We start from the raw sequence: 15,753 nt of genomic DNA on the forward strand, positions 1-15,753 counted from the left end.
ATTTTTTACAGTGGGATAATGGTATCGTGATCAGTTCCTGCTCCCCTCTCCCCCAGCTGGTTATTTTTTAGATATACACCCTTAAAAATCTATAGATGAAGTTATTTGTCTCCGACTATCTTCCCTTTGGGAAAAGCAGTTGGAGCTGTACTACAGACAATTAAGATTGTCAAAATGCCAGTAATTGTTAACGGTCGTTAATGAGTAAGGTAATTATTCTGTTCTTCTATATGATTTTGGGAATTCCCTGGTAGCTCACTTGGTAAAGAACCCCTGCCTGCAAGAGACCAGGGTTCAATCCCTGGATTGGGAAGATCACCTGGAGAAGAAAATGGCAACCCACTCCAGTATTCTTGCCTAGGAAATCGCATGGACAGAGAAGCCTGTTGAGCTACAGTCCATGGGATCACAAGAGTGGGACACGACTTAGCAACTAAAACCACTATATGATTTAAGTTTTCCAAAGGTCTTTTTTTTTCTTTTTGAAAGATTCCTTTAGGAAAGAGCAATATTGCAAGGAAATTCAAACAAAAGGCCATAGCACGCGGCCAGAAGGAGTGAAGCATTCTTGTTCGGAAGGCAGCTGCTACTGCTAAGTTGCTTCAGCAGTGTCCGACTCTGTGCGACCCCATAGATGGAAGCCCACCAGGCTCCTCCGTCCACAGGATTCTCCAGGCAAGAATACTGGACAGAGTTGCCATTTCCTTCTCCGTTCGGAAGGCAGGGGCTTTCTCTTTTAGCTCCCACACCTGAATCAAGACTGTTAAACACGTGTTTTTAAACGTCTCGGGGAGATAAATGTCTGAATTAAATTGTATGCAGAATTCAGTTGTGTCACGAGCTTTCATTAACAGGCTCCTCTGACGTCCCACCGGCAGTAGGTCCCTCCCTACTCCTCTCATTCCATCCCAGAGTCTCCCGCGCACCCAACATGGTGGGTCAGGACAGTAAAATGGGTCAGCTCTCCCTCTCACAGCCTGCGCGGGCGCCGGGATGCGCATGCGCATTGCTGCTTCCCTCGTCGACCTTGGCGGATCGCGTTTGCGCGGTGGGGATCAGTTCCCAGCACCGGCTCGGTTTCGGGCTGCCTGCGGTCTCAGTGTGAGGGCGGCCGAAGGGGCTGGCTCGTTTAAGATGAGGCTTCTGCTACTTCTGCTGGTGGCGGCGTCGGCCGTGGTCCGGAGCGATGCCTCGGCCAACTTGGGCGGCGTGCCTGGCAAGAGATTAAAGATGCAGTACGCCACGGGGCCTCTGCTCAAGTTCCAGATTTGGTGAGTAGGAACGCCGGCTCCCGGCCGCACCTCTGCTCGGCCCCTCTGGACTACGCGAGGCCCCGGATCCGCGGCCTAGAGGGCTGAACCTTCCCCGGCCCGAAAGAACGGCGCCAGCAGCCTTCCGCCGCCTGTCTCCTCCCGGTCTCTTCCCGGGGATGGCCTGTCCGCCCTCCTTGCCTCCAAGCACAGCCGCTCACTTTATTTATTTATTTATTTTTGTTCCTCGAATGAATGGGATGGAGATGGAGGGTCGGGGAATGGTAAATACTGAAAGGCGAAGGCTTGGGGACACTTGTCAGTACGGAGAACCGGTCGGCGGCGTCACGCCACGGCCATCCGGCTGCCTTGCGGAGGTGGGTTATGTATGAGTCGGCGCTGTGTCAGCGCGGGAGCTCCAGCGTTTGCCACTGGGTTCACTTTTCCTCTCGCCTTTCGTGGGTTACGCCTGGCGGCCTCGCTGCCCGGCTAGACGAAGGTTAACTTGAGTCATTGGAGGGATCCCGCGAGGGACAGACGTCTTTTTCTCCAGCATCCGCCAACGTGACTGTTGGATGAGGGAGTAGGGATTCTGATAGCTGATGGGCTTGGATAGGGAAGCTGATCTCTGTTTGCAATTTCCAAAATGTTTTTGAAAAGGAGCACGTTGCCCTTCTGACAAACGTTCACTTCCAGACAACTGCATCTTCTCCAATCCCCTTACTCCCTGGAGTTTCTTGCTCTGGCATCTCTCTCCACCTTTCAGATCTCTTCGGCCTTAACAGAAGTAGTAAAAACAATCCCTCATCCCCCCAAACCCGGCAGTTTTTGACAGTTTTCTGTAAGTTTGTTGTTACCTAGTTAAGTGTTAGAAGCAGAATAGCAATGCATGTGATAAGGTAAGTGGTGTTGGGAAACGTTTGAAAGGCTCGGATGAAAAACAAAAACCAAAATTGTAAAATTAGAATCCTGTATCTCAAAAGATGTTTTTTTTTTTCTTCCCTCAGAATAGGGTGGTCAGATTAGTAAATCTGAAGAATCCTGTTATTTTTGAATACTGGTGTTGGCCTTAATACATTTAAAATCAGTTTTTTCAAGCTTCATGTATTAATATAAGTGTACTAAAATTTAGATTTTCTGCTTATCCAATTAGCTTTTTGCTCAATCTTAAAGACTAAGCAAATCTTTAAAATTAAATCAATTTAAGTGACATTTAAAGAAAGTCAGAAAATAAGATTTTTGAAGTGAAAACTAAAACCTTGCTTCCTCTTTCTGATTGAAAAAAAGCTTCCTGTAGTGTTTACTGTGTGCCTGGCATATATCATTGTATTTCATCTTTCATATGTGATACTGTAAATGGGAATTTTGGCTTGACTCCCCCCTTCCCCGTCCCTTTTTTTTTTCATTTGAAAGTGGCAGTCTTCTTACTCACTTATAAATATTATTAAGGATTAAGTGTGATACTTTTGGATTTAAGTAGTTAAAAAAAAGACTGCATTTTCCAAGTTAAGTAATTTTTCTATTTGTTATCTCTGGGTTTCATTTGTGCTCTTCAAAAATATTCTTTTACAGTTGCTTATATTGGTTTACTTGTCACAGTAATTTAACAAATGTACCTTCCTCTTAGGTACACAGCAAAATTTTGAAAATGTATAAGTAAATGTAGGGAAAGACATTCCGTTCTTAAAATTAAGCTTCAAAAAAGTCATAAGTACTTCAGTTGAACTTCTTTTTAAAAGATTATTTATTTAATTATATTTGGCTGTGCTGGTTCTTAATTGCTGCACGGGCTTTTCCTTAGTTGTGATGAGTAGTGGCTGCTGTCTACTTGCAGCGTATGGGTGTCTCGTTGCGGTGGCTTTTCCTGTTGCAGAGCACAACAAGAGAAGAGCACTGGGCCTTCCATAGTTGCAGCTCCCAGGCTCTAGAGCACAGGCTCGGTAGTTGTGGCGGGCTTCGTTGCTCCTTGGCCTGTGGGATCTTCCTGGATCAGGGATGGAACCAGTGTCTCCTGAATTGGGAAGCAGCTTCTTTACCACTAAGCCACCAGGAAAAGCCCTCAGTTGAACTTTGTTACTTAGTTTTTGTTTCCTTTTGTTCTTTAAGTAGAGAAGTACAGACTTGTCCTAAATTCTTTTGCAGTGATCCTAAGCATGTTACATACAAAAATGCTTCACTCTAAAAAAATCTGTATATGGCAGATATGCCATATATGCCTGTCAATATGCCCTGTGCCCTTTTGTGACCCAGCAATCCCGCTGCTGGGCATACACACCGAGGAAACCAGAATTGAAAGAGACGTATATACCTCAATGTTCATTTCAGCATTGTTTACAATATCTAAGACACGGAAGCAACCTAGATGTCCATCGGCAGACAAATGAATAAGGAAGTTGTGGTACATATACACAATGGAATTACTCAGCTATTAAAAAAAACCAGAACACATTTGAATCAGTTCTAATGAGGTGGGTGAAAACTGGAGCCTATTATACAGAGTGAAGTAAGTCAGAAAGAGAAGCACCAATAGTATATTAATGCATATACATGGAATTTAGAAAGACGGTAATGATGATCCTATATGCAGGACAGCAAAAGACACACAGATGTAAAGAGCAGACTTTTGGACTATGCGGGAGAAGGTGAGGATGGGGTGATTTGAGAGAATAGCATTGAAACATGTATGTTACCATATGTGAAATAGAGGACCAGTGCAAGTTCGATGCATGAAGCAGGGCACTCAGGCCAGTGCACTGGGACAACCCAGAGGGATGGGGTGGGAGAGAGGGGGAGGGGACGGTTCAGGATGGGGGGACACATGCACCTGTGGCTGATTCATGGCGATGTATGGCAAAAACCACCACGATATTGTAAAGTAATTATCCTCCAAATAAATAAATAAATTAAAATATGCCCTATGCCCTACCAAATACAGGTAAATTTAGCTTGTTTGTTACTTTTTCCCCCTGAGACTAATCTGTATATAGTAAAGTGAATCTTTGGTTTCTGATTTTGATAGAATCTCTTGGGCATTTATTTGCAAGTTTGTTTGGGAAAAGAAGGAAGCTAAGACGAGGATAAATCTGTGAAGACTCTTTTAATTCCATTTAAAATCAAAGTGCTGTAAAGTGCAACTTTTCATTAATTACCAGTTTTAACAGAGAACTCTTTTTTCCAAAACTTTAAACTTTTGTTTTTTCAAACTTTAAACTTTTATTTTGTATTGGTGTGTAACCGATTAACAACGCTGTGGTAGTTTCAGGTGAACAGCAAAGGGACTCCGTCATGCATATACATGTATCCATTCTCCCCCAAACCGCCCAGGCTGGCACATAACATTGAGCAGAGTTCCATGGCTATACAGTAGGTCCTTGTTGGTTATCCATTTTAAATATAGCAGTGTGCACATGAGCTGTTTTCCCCTTCCTTTCCATTTCTTTTGCCTTTTAGTATTTTATATTCCTTATGAGTACTCTTTCTTTAACTCAATATATCATCTGTTAATTGTGGCACTTTTGTAATTGCTAATAGAACAAGATAATGCATAATGGAATTGAAGAGAGAGAGAGATCAAGCATTCAGAGTAGCTTCAACAAACTTCCTATTCTGTTTTCATGTATTTTTTCAGTAAATCTTCATTCAAGACCCGCTTGTGCCAAAGGCTAAAGATAACTTGGTGAACAGGGCAGATGTGGCTCCTCTCAAAGCCTACTGAGAAGCACAATATAACTGAATGTTTGGTTTATTACATCAGTTGATCAAGCAGTTGAAGAAGATGCATGTAAGGATGTTGCATATTCGGAGGAAAGTTTATACTGTTTACTTGGACGTTTAGGCATTAAGCATAGAAAAGGAAGTTTTCTGATCCAACCTTAAGATTCCCTTATCACATTTTTTTTTCCTGTGATTTTTGTGTAAATGTATTCTGACAGGTACTGTTTGGCATGTTCGTATGCATGCTTTTTTCCTCCCATATATGTGAATTAACATGTAATCATACTTCCAGCATAGTATCAGTTGTTGCAGTTTAAAGAGATTACTATCTGCAGCTCTTCGTGGTTAATACTTAGTCAACATTTGACAATTGATTTTCTAAGAATAGTAGATTAAAGTTAAGATTTCAAAACATAAGCAGAATGCATCAGAATTTTCCAATTTTTGTTAAAGAACACACTGCTATAATTTTAGGACAACCAATTTCTAAATGGAGTTTTAAGAAGTAAATGGAACAATTACTAGAAGACATTTTAAATGAAATTTATGCCAATTTTTAGCCTTTGCTTTCATAGTATAGAGGCAAGAAAGTAAAGACCAAACACTGATTTGGATGTTAATATTGATCAAGATTAGTAAAATGCTGAATGGAGGAAATCTGAGAAATTCTGAGTTATAGTTTTTTAGACAGATATTTGTATGTTTAACAAATAGTTGAGCCCCAGGTCTATGCAGGTGCTTTGTTTGGTGCTGGGAGTTCAGTTCAGTGCTCTCATAGATGTTAAAGGCAAGAATAGAAGGCAGTCATTAATCCATGACAACACATAAAATTATCGTTGTGTTAATTGCAATCAGATCAGATCAGTCACTCAGTCGTGTCTGACTCTTTTTGACCCCATGAATCACAGCACGCCAGGCCTCCCTGTCCATCACCAACTCCCGGAGTTCACTCAGACTCCCGTCCATAGAGTCAGTGATGCCATCCAGCCATCTCATCCTCTGTTGTCCCCTTCTGCTCTTGCCCCTAATCCCTCCCAGCGTCAGAGTCTTTTCCAGTGAGTCAACTCTTCGCATGAGGTGGCCAAAGTACTGGAGTTTCAGCTTTAGCATCATTCCTTCCAAAGAAATCCCAGGGCTGATTTCCTTTAGAATGGACTGGTTGGATCTCCTTGCAGTCCAAGGGACTCTCAAGAGTCTTCTCCAACACCACAGTTCAAAAGCATCAATTCTTCGGCGCCCAGCCTTCTTCACAGTCCAACTCTCACATCCATACATGACCACTGGAAAAACCATAGCCTTGACTAGACGGACCTTTGTTGGCAAAGTAATGTCTCTGCTTTTGAATATGCTATCTAGGTTGGTCATAACTTTCCTTCCAAGGAGCAAGCGTCTTTTAATTTCATGGCTGCAGTCACCATCTGCAGTGATTTTGGAGCCCCCAAAAATAAAGTCTGACACTGTTTCCACTGTTTCCCCATCTATTTCCCATGAAGTGATGGGACCGGATGCCATGATCTTCGTTTTCTGAGTGTTGAGCTTTAAGCCAACTTTTTCACTCTCCTCTTTCACTTTCATCAAGAGGCTTTTTAGTTTCTCTTCACTGTCTGCCATAAGGGTGGTGTCATCTGCATATCTGAGGTTATTGATATTTCTCTTGGCAATCTTGATTCCAGCTTGTGTTTCTTCCAGCCCAGCGTTTCTCATGATGTACTCTGCATAGAAGTTAAATAAACAGGGTGACAATATACAGTCTTGACGAACTCCTTTTCCTATTTGGAACCAGTCTGTTGTTCCATGTCCAGTTCTAACTGTTGCTTCCTGATCTGCATACAGATTTCTCAAGAGGCAGATCAGGTGGTCTGGTATTCCCATCTCTTTCAGAATTTTCCACAGTTTATTGTGGCATAGTCAATAAAGCAGAAATAGATGTTTTTCTGGAACTCTATTGCTTTTTCCATGATCCTGTGGATGTTGACAATTTGATCTCTGGTTCCTCTGCCTTTTCTAAAACCAACTTGAACATCAGGAAGTTCACGGAAGTTAATTGCAATAGGAAAGTAATGTAGTATGAGAGAGACCTAGTCACAGGATCAGGGAAGGTTTCCATGAGAAAATGTACTTTGAACAGAGATTTGAAGGTTAAAATATATTTAGAGAGCACTTTTGAGCAATAACATGTTCGGTGGCCTTATGATAGGAGAGAACATAATTTCTTGAGGCCAAGGCTCCTGACCTCAAAGACTAGATAGAAGGTGGCACAGACCTTGGAAGGTCTGGAGGGCCATGTTAAGGAAAAATCAGTAGGTATCACTGTGGGAAAGACATTGTGTGTGTTAGTCGCTCAGTCAGATCTGACTCTTTGAGACCCCATGAACTGTAGCCTACCAGGCTGCTCTGTCCAGGGATTCTCCAGGCAAGAATACTGGAGTGGGTTGCCGTTTCCTTCTCCAGGGGATCTTCCTGACCCAGGAATCGAACCTGGGTCTCCTGCATTGCAGGCGGACGCTTTACCGTCTGAGCTACTAGGGAAGCCCCTTACAGGGGACAAAAAACAGATACAGGGAGACCATTTAGGGGGACTCTTGAAATTGCCCAGGCAAGAGACAGTGGAGCTTGGAATAGAAAGGTAGTGGCAGAAGTAAAGGGACAGGTCTAAGAGATCTTTCTGAGATTAAGTTAGTTCCTAGTGATTATATATTTGAGGGGCTGGAGAGGTGGCATGGAATGAGAGGTGTCAAAGGTGGCTTCTCAGTTCTGGAGCAATGTCTAATGATAAATGGTATAAGGAAATAATAGTTTTTTGCAGATTTGTGTGTGTGTAGTGGGAGAATGAAAGGGGAGGAATCCTGAATTTTTTTTTTAACTGAAGTGTTAGGTTACAATGTTGTGTTTAAAGTGTACAGTAAAGTGATAGATATATATATATATTATATATATTTTCTTTTTCAGATTCTTCCCCATTATAGGTTGTTACAAGATATTGAGTGTAGTTTCCTGTGCTATACCTGTTTTATATTTAGTGGTACATATATGTTAATCCTAAACTCTTAATTTACCACCTCCCCATCCCCTTTGGTAACCACAAGTTTGTTTTGTTTGTTCAGTTTTAAAACTAAAAACAGAGTCGCCAGGGCAAAATCCTACAAAGAAAGTTTCACTTCTCCCAAACAGTCACAGTAACTGAAACTAAAAACTTAAAATAGCAGGGATTATATTTCTCCAAAGCTAAGATACGATAGATTGTAAGATACACCATTATTTTATGCAGCACTCAGAAGGGAAAAAATATGGCCATTTAAACTGTGACACACTAATGATTATGAGATAAATTTTGGTTTTTAGAAAGATGCTGAAAGGGAAGAATGAACTACTTGGAAACAGTGAAATAAAGGAGTAATAGGAAGTTGATCCAGATAGTAGAGTAGTGGTAGAGTGCTACAGAGGGAAGTAAAATGGTAGCGGTTGCACCTGCCACTGTGGTATATGTTTAAAGTTGTATAGAATTTAGTCATCATTTTGTTTTGACCATTTTGAAAATAAATAGCAGGAGCTAACTGAGTGCTGCGCGTATAATAGTTGTTTCTTCTTAATAATGAATGAAGTACTTTAGTTCAAAGCATTTAAATGTAAGTAAAATATGAATGGTTTTAAGATTTTATCTCCTTACAGAAAATTAGAACATTGTTTCCTTACAGTTTGCCATTAAGGTAAGTGGTAGCCAAAATCAAATTTAATATATCATTTAGAAACCTCATAAATTTTGAATGGTGTAGTTACTGGGAAACTGAGCATTTACTGGACCAGCAGTTTGGAGGTCTAAAAAGGTCTGCCTTTTTATCTTCTGCATCACTTAGGGGAAATTATATATCTCTTTAGCTCTCAACTTTTTCTTCTGTACAATAAGGATGTTGGTTGTATTCTAGTTACTTCTTTTTTATTTATTTTTATTTTTTAAAATTAATTTATTTTCATTGGAGGCTAATTACTTTACAATACTGTAGTGGTTTTTGTCATACATTGACATGAATCAGCCACGGGTGTACCTGTGTCCTGAACACATCCTGAACCCCCTTCCCACCTCCCTCCCATCCCATCCCTCAGGGTCATCCCAGTGCACCAGCCCTGAGCACCCTGTCTCATGCATCGAATCTGGACTGGCGATCTATTTCACATGTGATAATATACTTCAATGCTATTCTCTCAAATCATCCCACCCTCGCCTTCTCCCACAGAGTCCAAAAGTCTGTTCTTTACATCTGTGCCTCTTTTGCTGTCTCACATATAGGGTCATCATTACCATCTTTCTAAATTCCATATATATGCATTAATATACTGTATTGGTGTTTCTCTTTCTGACTTACTTCACTTTGTATAATAGGCTCCAGTTTCATCCACCACATTAGAACTGATTCAAATGCATTCTTTTTAGTAGCTGAGTAATACTCCATTGTGTGTATGTACCACAACTTCCTTATCCATTCATCTGCTGATGGGCATCTATATGTACCACAACTTGCTTATTCATTCATCTGCCAATAGACATCTAGGTTGCTTCCATGTCCTGGCTATTGTAAGCAGTGCTGTGATGAACATTGGGGTACATGTGTCTCTTTCAATTCTGGTTTCCTTGGTGTGTATGCCCAGCAGTGGGATTGCTGGGTCGTATGGCAGTTCTATTTCCAGTTTTTTAAGGAATCTCTACACTGTTACTTCTAATATTCTATTAAGTACTGTTAAGAAACTTAAAGGAAAAAAGTGAAAGCATGTATGTATGTCTCCTTTACATCTTTGTCATGTAAGAGTGTAGTTGGAGTCCTCTAGTTCATCTCATTGATATTCCCTGCTTTCCAAAAAGGAAAATCATGTTTTCAAATACTTTATCTTGATTGAGATGCAGCCTGAAATTGATCAGAAATCGTGGCCACGTAGATTTTAGCAAGAACTGATAATCAATCCCTTAGTTTTTTTTAATTTGTTTTTTGATTGGAGGACAATTGCTTTACAGAATTTTGTTGTTTTCTGTCAAACCTCAACAAAGTCCTTGGTTTTTAATGCCCCCTTTTTCATACCACTTGTTTTCTCTTTCTGTTCAGTTTTTAGGAAGACATGATTTTTTTTTTTAAACTGCAACATTTAAAAACCAGTTGTCTGGTAGGAGAGACAGACATATAAACAATATTACAGTCAAATATTCTGTTCTGAGTGTTCTAAAAGAAGTCTTAAAAACCCAGAGGGAAGAAAGGTTACCTATTCAGGAGGTTGGAAGGCTTTGCAGAGAAGGAAATGAAATCTTGAAGGGTATGCGGAACTCTATCAGGAGATACAGAAGATGAGCTTTACTAGCTAGAGGAAGAACACATGCAAATAAAGCCTGACTCAGCATGCAGGCAGAGTACACAGGAAATAAGGAGAGCTGGGGTCAGATAATCTGTTAAAAACACCCAGCACAGTATATCTGCTACTGCCGTTTATCAAGTGCTCATTATGTAATTTATTGTTTGTATTCTTGTTAATGTTATAATGGTAACTTCAGTAAATAAACCTTTGAAAGCTTTACTTACTGGCTTTCACCTTTAAAAAAATTAAGATAGATTACTGACAGTTGATGCTGAAAGCTTAGCTTCTCTGTACACTGCTGCTGAATTGAATTTCAAAGACAGAGTTTTGGGTGAAGTAGAAAAGGATCTGCCTACCAAATAGGAAATGTGGGTTCGATCCCTGGGTCAGGAAGACCCCCTGGAGAAGGAAATGGCAACCTTCTCCAGTATTCTTGGTGGGAAATCCCATGGAAGAGGAGCCTGATGGGCTAGAGTGCATGGGGTCGAAATAGAGTCAGACACAGCTTGGCAACTGAACACATCAGTTTTATTGGTTTGCCAGGCAAAGGAAGGCAGAGCAGACTCCTGCTTTGTGTCCCAACCCAGGGGGATTTCATGAGTTTTATACAGTAGTTCTGGATGGAGTTGCTGACAGGATTAGGGTGTGTGCAGGGCTCCAGGTGGTCTTGTTGAGCTTCTGTGGTCTCTTAAATCTCACCTCGGGTGGTTTCCTTTCCTTATAAGCAAGCACCAGAGTGCTTGCTTTGGAACTGGTGCCCTTTGGAACTCAGGGAGTGTCCTGGAGGTTGGAGTCTTGGCTACAAGAAACAAGGGACAAAAAGGCTTCTGTGCCCAGAAGCCCCACAGGTTCCTTCTCAGTTTCACTATGAAAATAACTTGTTTGTTGTAAAAATAATAAAAAAAGAAAGTATATAGAAGAAAATGAAAAACACTTGTAGCTCTTTGATAACATTTTGAAGAATCTTCCTTCAAGCTGACTCTTCACAGACACATGCTATATTTTATATTAATGAGTTCATAGTTCATAGTTGTATGGTTTTATGAAATTTGCCTTCCCCTCCATCACTTATCTGTTCATATCAGTAAATACTGTTCTGTATCAACAGGCATGCTATGCTATACTAAGTCGCTTCAGTCATGTCCGACTCTGTGTGACCCCATAGACGGCAACCACCAGGCTCCCCCGTCCCTGGGATTCTCCAGGCAAGAACACTGGAGTGGGTTGCCATTTCCTTCTCCAATGCAGGAAAGTGAAAAGTGAAAGTGAAGTCTCTCAGTCGTGTCCGACTCTTAGCAACCCCATGGACTGCAGCCTACCAGGCTCCTCCATCCATGGGATTTTCCAGGCAAGAGTATCAACAGGCATAGTATTCCATAAGATAGGTATTCTTTTTGTGTTACTCACGTAGTCGTGTCAGACTCTTTGTGACCCTATGGACTGTAGCCAGCCAGGCCCCTCCGTCCATGGAATTCTCCAGGCAAGAATACTGGAGTGGGTTGCCATTTCCTTCTCCAGGGGATCTTCCTGACCCAAGGATGAAACCTGGATCTCCTGCATTGCAGGCAGATTCTTTACCATCTGAGCTATAGGGAAGTCCACAGCTATTCTTTAATTTATTTAAGCTACTCAGTCTTTTGTTTAACATTTATGTTTGACCTAATTATTCTTGTTTTAGAATGTATTTATTTTTGGCTGTACTGGGTCTTCATTGCTGCCACAGGCTTTCTCTAGTTTCGGTGCACAGGCTTCTGGTTGCACTGGCTTCTCTTGTTGCGGAGCATGGGCTCTAGGGCACGTGGGCTTCAGTAGTTGTGGTGCCTGGGCTTTGGAATCTTCTTAGACCAGGAATTGAACCTGTGTCCCCTGCATTGGCAAGTGGATTCTTAACCACCGGTCCACCAGAGAAGTCCTATGTTGGTCCTAATTTTTCATAAAATTACTTTGTTAAGGTGACTGTCAGTTATCTAGTGTACTTGTCCAATCATTTCCATAAACTAAATCCATATAAGTAAAATATTATGATTACATTAATGGGTATCACATTTAAAATTTTGACATAGTTAAACTAGGTAATTCTCTTACTAGAAGATCTTACAGTGGGTTGGGTTTTTTAGAATTCTCTAGTTTATTTCTCTGTAATCAGAGAACGTGACATTTGCTGTCATGTTTTATTCCACGGACGTACTGAGGACTTAGCCCTTGGAGACAGCCTCTCATCAACAAGGGACTATTACGAAGAGGTAGGGGAGGAACCAGGAGTTTCTGCAGGAAAAAAAAATTGGTTATCAGAGTGTCAGATTACTGGAAGAAATGAAAGAATGAACGAAAGAAAAACCTCTCAGGTTAATGAATTTAGCGCTTTTCTATATGTGGGAAGTTGCAAGAGTCTGGGCTTACTGAAATTTCTTTGATATGTACTTTAACTGTCTAGGTCCAGTATCCTGTTTTTCTCCGTCCCTAATCCCCTCAGGGCGCGCAGCTGGGGGTGTCTTCTGTGGCTGATGGCTTAATGGTTGCAGCATGCTTTGCTGACTGAGATAGCTGATGACATTCTTCATCCACATACTTATTGGGCTTTCTTTGTGACCAATTGTGATCAATTGTTGTAAATATTCTGTGGTCTCTCAGGGTGTTTTCTATAGGAAAGAGACCTGGTTTATCAATAAACCCCCTCTATTGATGATACTACTCAGATCTGTAATTTTTGTGTATTATTCACCTATTACTGATTCAGTTTTTCACCCATCAGTTTACTTCTTTTAGGGCCTCAAATATATATATATTTTTCTTCTGCTTTTTGGTTTCACGGTTTCTTACAGTCCTTCCTTATCTCTTTTTATCATTCTTTTTTTCTTCTTGCAGAATGTTTTTGGATGTAGGCTTTTATTTTGAATCTTTTTTTTTTTTTTTTGCTGTTTCTACTCTGAAGTTGTGACAGTTTTTGCATAGTCCCTCAGGTGTTTCATTTTTTTCATTCCTGTTTCTCAAGCAAGACAAGGAAAACAGCTTCAGATATTATCAATTGATGAATTGTATCCTCTCCATTAGACTGTTACCAGCTTACTCTCTTTTCTTCATTAGAATGTTGCCAGCATCACAACAGCATAGATCTTTGTCTATTTTGCTTGCTGCTGAATATCTAGAACCTAAAACAGTACCTGCCATCAGGCAATATTTATCGAAAAAATGAATACAATCCCGTGGTAGGCCACTCAGGTCATGACATAATCTGTCTTCTCCCCCTGACCCCCATTTAAAAATTTCTAACTGGAGTGTTGAACAGTGCTAATATTGTTCCTTTCAGTTGGATTTTTACCTGGTTGGCCTCTACTTCAGTTTGGTAGCTTTTAGGCGTAGAATGTGATACATGTAAAACATCAGTTTTGAATGTACTCCATACTCAGTAACCTTTTTTACCTGGCTGCCATCTTTACGGGTGGGGCTAACCTTCCAAAATTCATTGTGTTATTGTCTGTCATCTTTCTGCTGCTCTCATTTCTGAGATACCCCTACTACTTATCCTGTTGGTGGTTTTCTTTCTAAGGTTCCTGTTTGTGGTTTTCTTTCTAAGGTTCCTGGCCTTATGGTAAATAGATGGGGAAACAGTGGAAACAGTGTCAGACTTTATTTTTCTGGGCTCCAAAATCACTACAGATGGTGACTGCAGCCATGAAATTAAAAGACGCTTACTCCTTGGAAGGAAGTTATGACCAACCTAGATAGCATATTCAAAAGCAGAGACATTACTTTGCCAACAAAGGTTCGTCTAGTCAAGGCTCTGGCTTTTCCTGTGGTCATGTATGGATGTGAGAGTTGGACTGTGAAGAAGGCTGAGGGCCGAAGAATTGATGCTTTTGAACCGTGGTGTTGGAGAAGACTCTTGAGAGTCCCTTGGACTGCAAGGAGATCCAACCAGTCCATTCTAAAGGAGATCAGCCCTGGGATTTCTTTGGAAGGAATGGTGCTAAAGCTGAAACTCCAGTACTTTGGCCACCTCATGCGAAGAGTTGACTCATTGGAAAAGACTCTGATGCTGGGAGGGATTGGGGGCAGGAGAAGGGGACGACAGAGGATGAGATGGCTGGATGGCATCACTGACTCGATGGACGTGAGTCTGAGTGAACTCCGGGAGTTGGTGATGGACAGGGAGGCCTGGCGTGCTGCAATTCATGGGGTCGAAAAGAATCGGACACAACTGAGCGACTGATCTGATCTGATCTGATCTGATTCTAATATCTGAAATCAGTCTACAGCATGCTGGTAAAAGCATAGGAGTAACAGGAAAGCAGTAAAGCAGACTGGAGACATCTCTAGTTTGGCCAATGAATTAGCATAGAACACAGTGTTGTTTTTTTCCTAATCATTCTGACAACTTATAAAAATGCATTGAGGATGAACTTTATGGCATGTGAATTATACCTCAGTTTAAAACAATGTATTGAAAAGAATAAAAGCATGAAATTATGTGAAATATTTTAAGTTGAGACAAAAATTCTTGCAAAATGCAGGTGAGTTGCCATTTATTGAATGCTTTCATCTAATCCCTTTTACTGAATGGCTATATATCTTATAAATCTGTTGATGAGAAATGCTTTCCAGATTAAAGAGATAAAATCCCTTCCCCACAAAGAGCTGAGGAACTTATACAATTTATTAGTTCTTTATGGAATAGTCTGCAGCAAAAGATTTCCTGAAATGTTATGCCAAAGGTATAGGGAAACTAGAAACTAGTCACCTCAAGAATAAGACACAAAGACTAGAGAGAATAAAAACAGATCTTTTATTGAATTTTATGTTTGTCAAATCTTTGGAATAAACTCAAGAAACCTGGAATCTTAGAAGCTTTGTTAGGTGTATTTTGTAATCCTAGGTGTTTTTACTGTGGTGGCCATTGCAGTGTTCTGAGAGTTAGGCAAGTGGAATGGATATCATTTGGTTTCATATAATACCGTTCTTAAAACCTGGTAAGCTCATACCTGTTTAAAAGTTTTGCAACTTTTAAAAATGCTGAGCAAATTCTGGTCTCTATTTTGATCTTCAGTCAGAGTGTGTATGCACTCTTTTTTTTTTAATTGAAATACAGTGTAGTTAATTTATAGTATTTTGGGTGTACAGCATAGTGGTTCAATTTTTTTTTTAGATTCTTTTCCATTAGAGGTATTACAAGATAATGAATATAATTCCCTGTACTATACAGTAAGTCCTTGTTGTTTTATCTGTTTTATACGTAGTAGTGTTTATCTGTTAATCTCAAATTCCTAATTTATCTCTCTCCTGCTTTTTGTCTTTGGTAGCCATAGGTTTGTTTTGTATGTCTGTGAGTCTTACTTTTGTTTTTTGCATCATTAATTTGCATCTTTTTTTAGATTCTTCCTGTAAGTGGTATCATATACTTGTCTTTGTCTGAGTTAACTTCACTTAGTATGATAATTACTGGGTACATTCATGT

The 15,753-nt window shown here is 40.5% G+C and overlaps 1 protein-coding gene across 2 annotated transcripts in view; it reads left to right on the forward strand.

The window, feature by feature from the left end:
* The first annotated feature begins 1,020 nt into the window (after positions 1-1,020).
* SELENOT (selenoprotein T) overlaps positions 1,021-15,753 on the forward strand; it is a 29,988-nt gene continuing 15,255 nt past the window's right edge. For both annotated transcript variants that reach the window (XM_086390321.1, XM_086390311.1), the window contains exon 1: positions 1,021-1,271. Coding sequence is in view for 1 of the 2 variants with exons in the window: in XM_086390311.1 (XP_086246437.1) it covers positions 1,135-1,271 (137 nt within the window). In the remaining variant the exon portion in view is untranslated. The remainder of the gene's footprint in view (positions 1,272-15,753) is intronic.

The sequence above is a fragment of the Bos grunniens genome, chromosome 1, assembly GCF_055505025.1.
Source record: "Bos grunniens cultivar Pamir isolate PY7600 chromosome 1, Bosgru_T2T1.0, whole genome shotgun sequence".
NCBI lineage: Eukaryota > Metazoa > Chordata > Mammalia > Artiodactyla > Bovidae > Bos > Bos grunniens.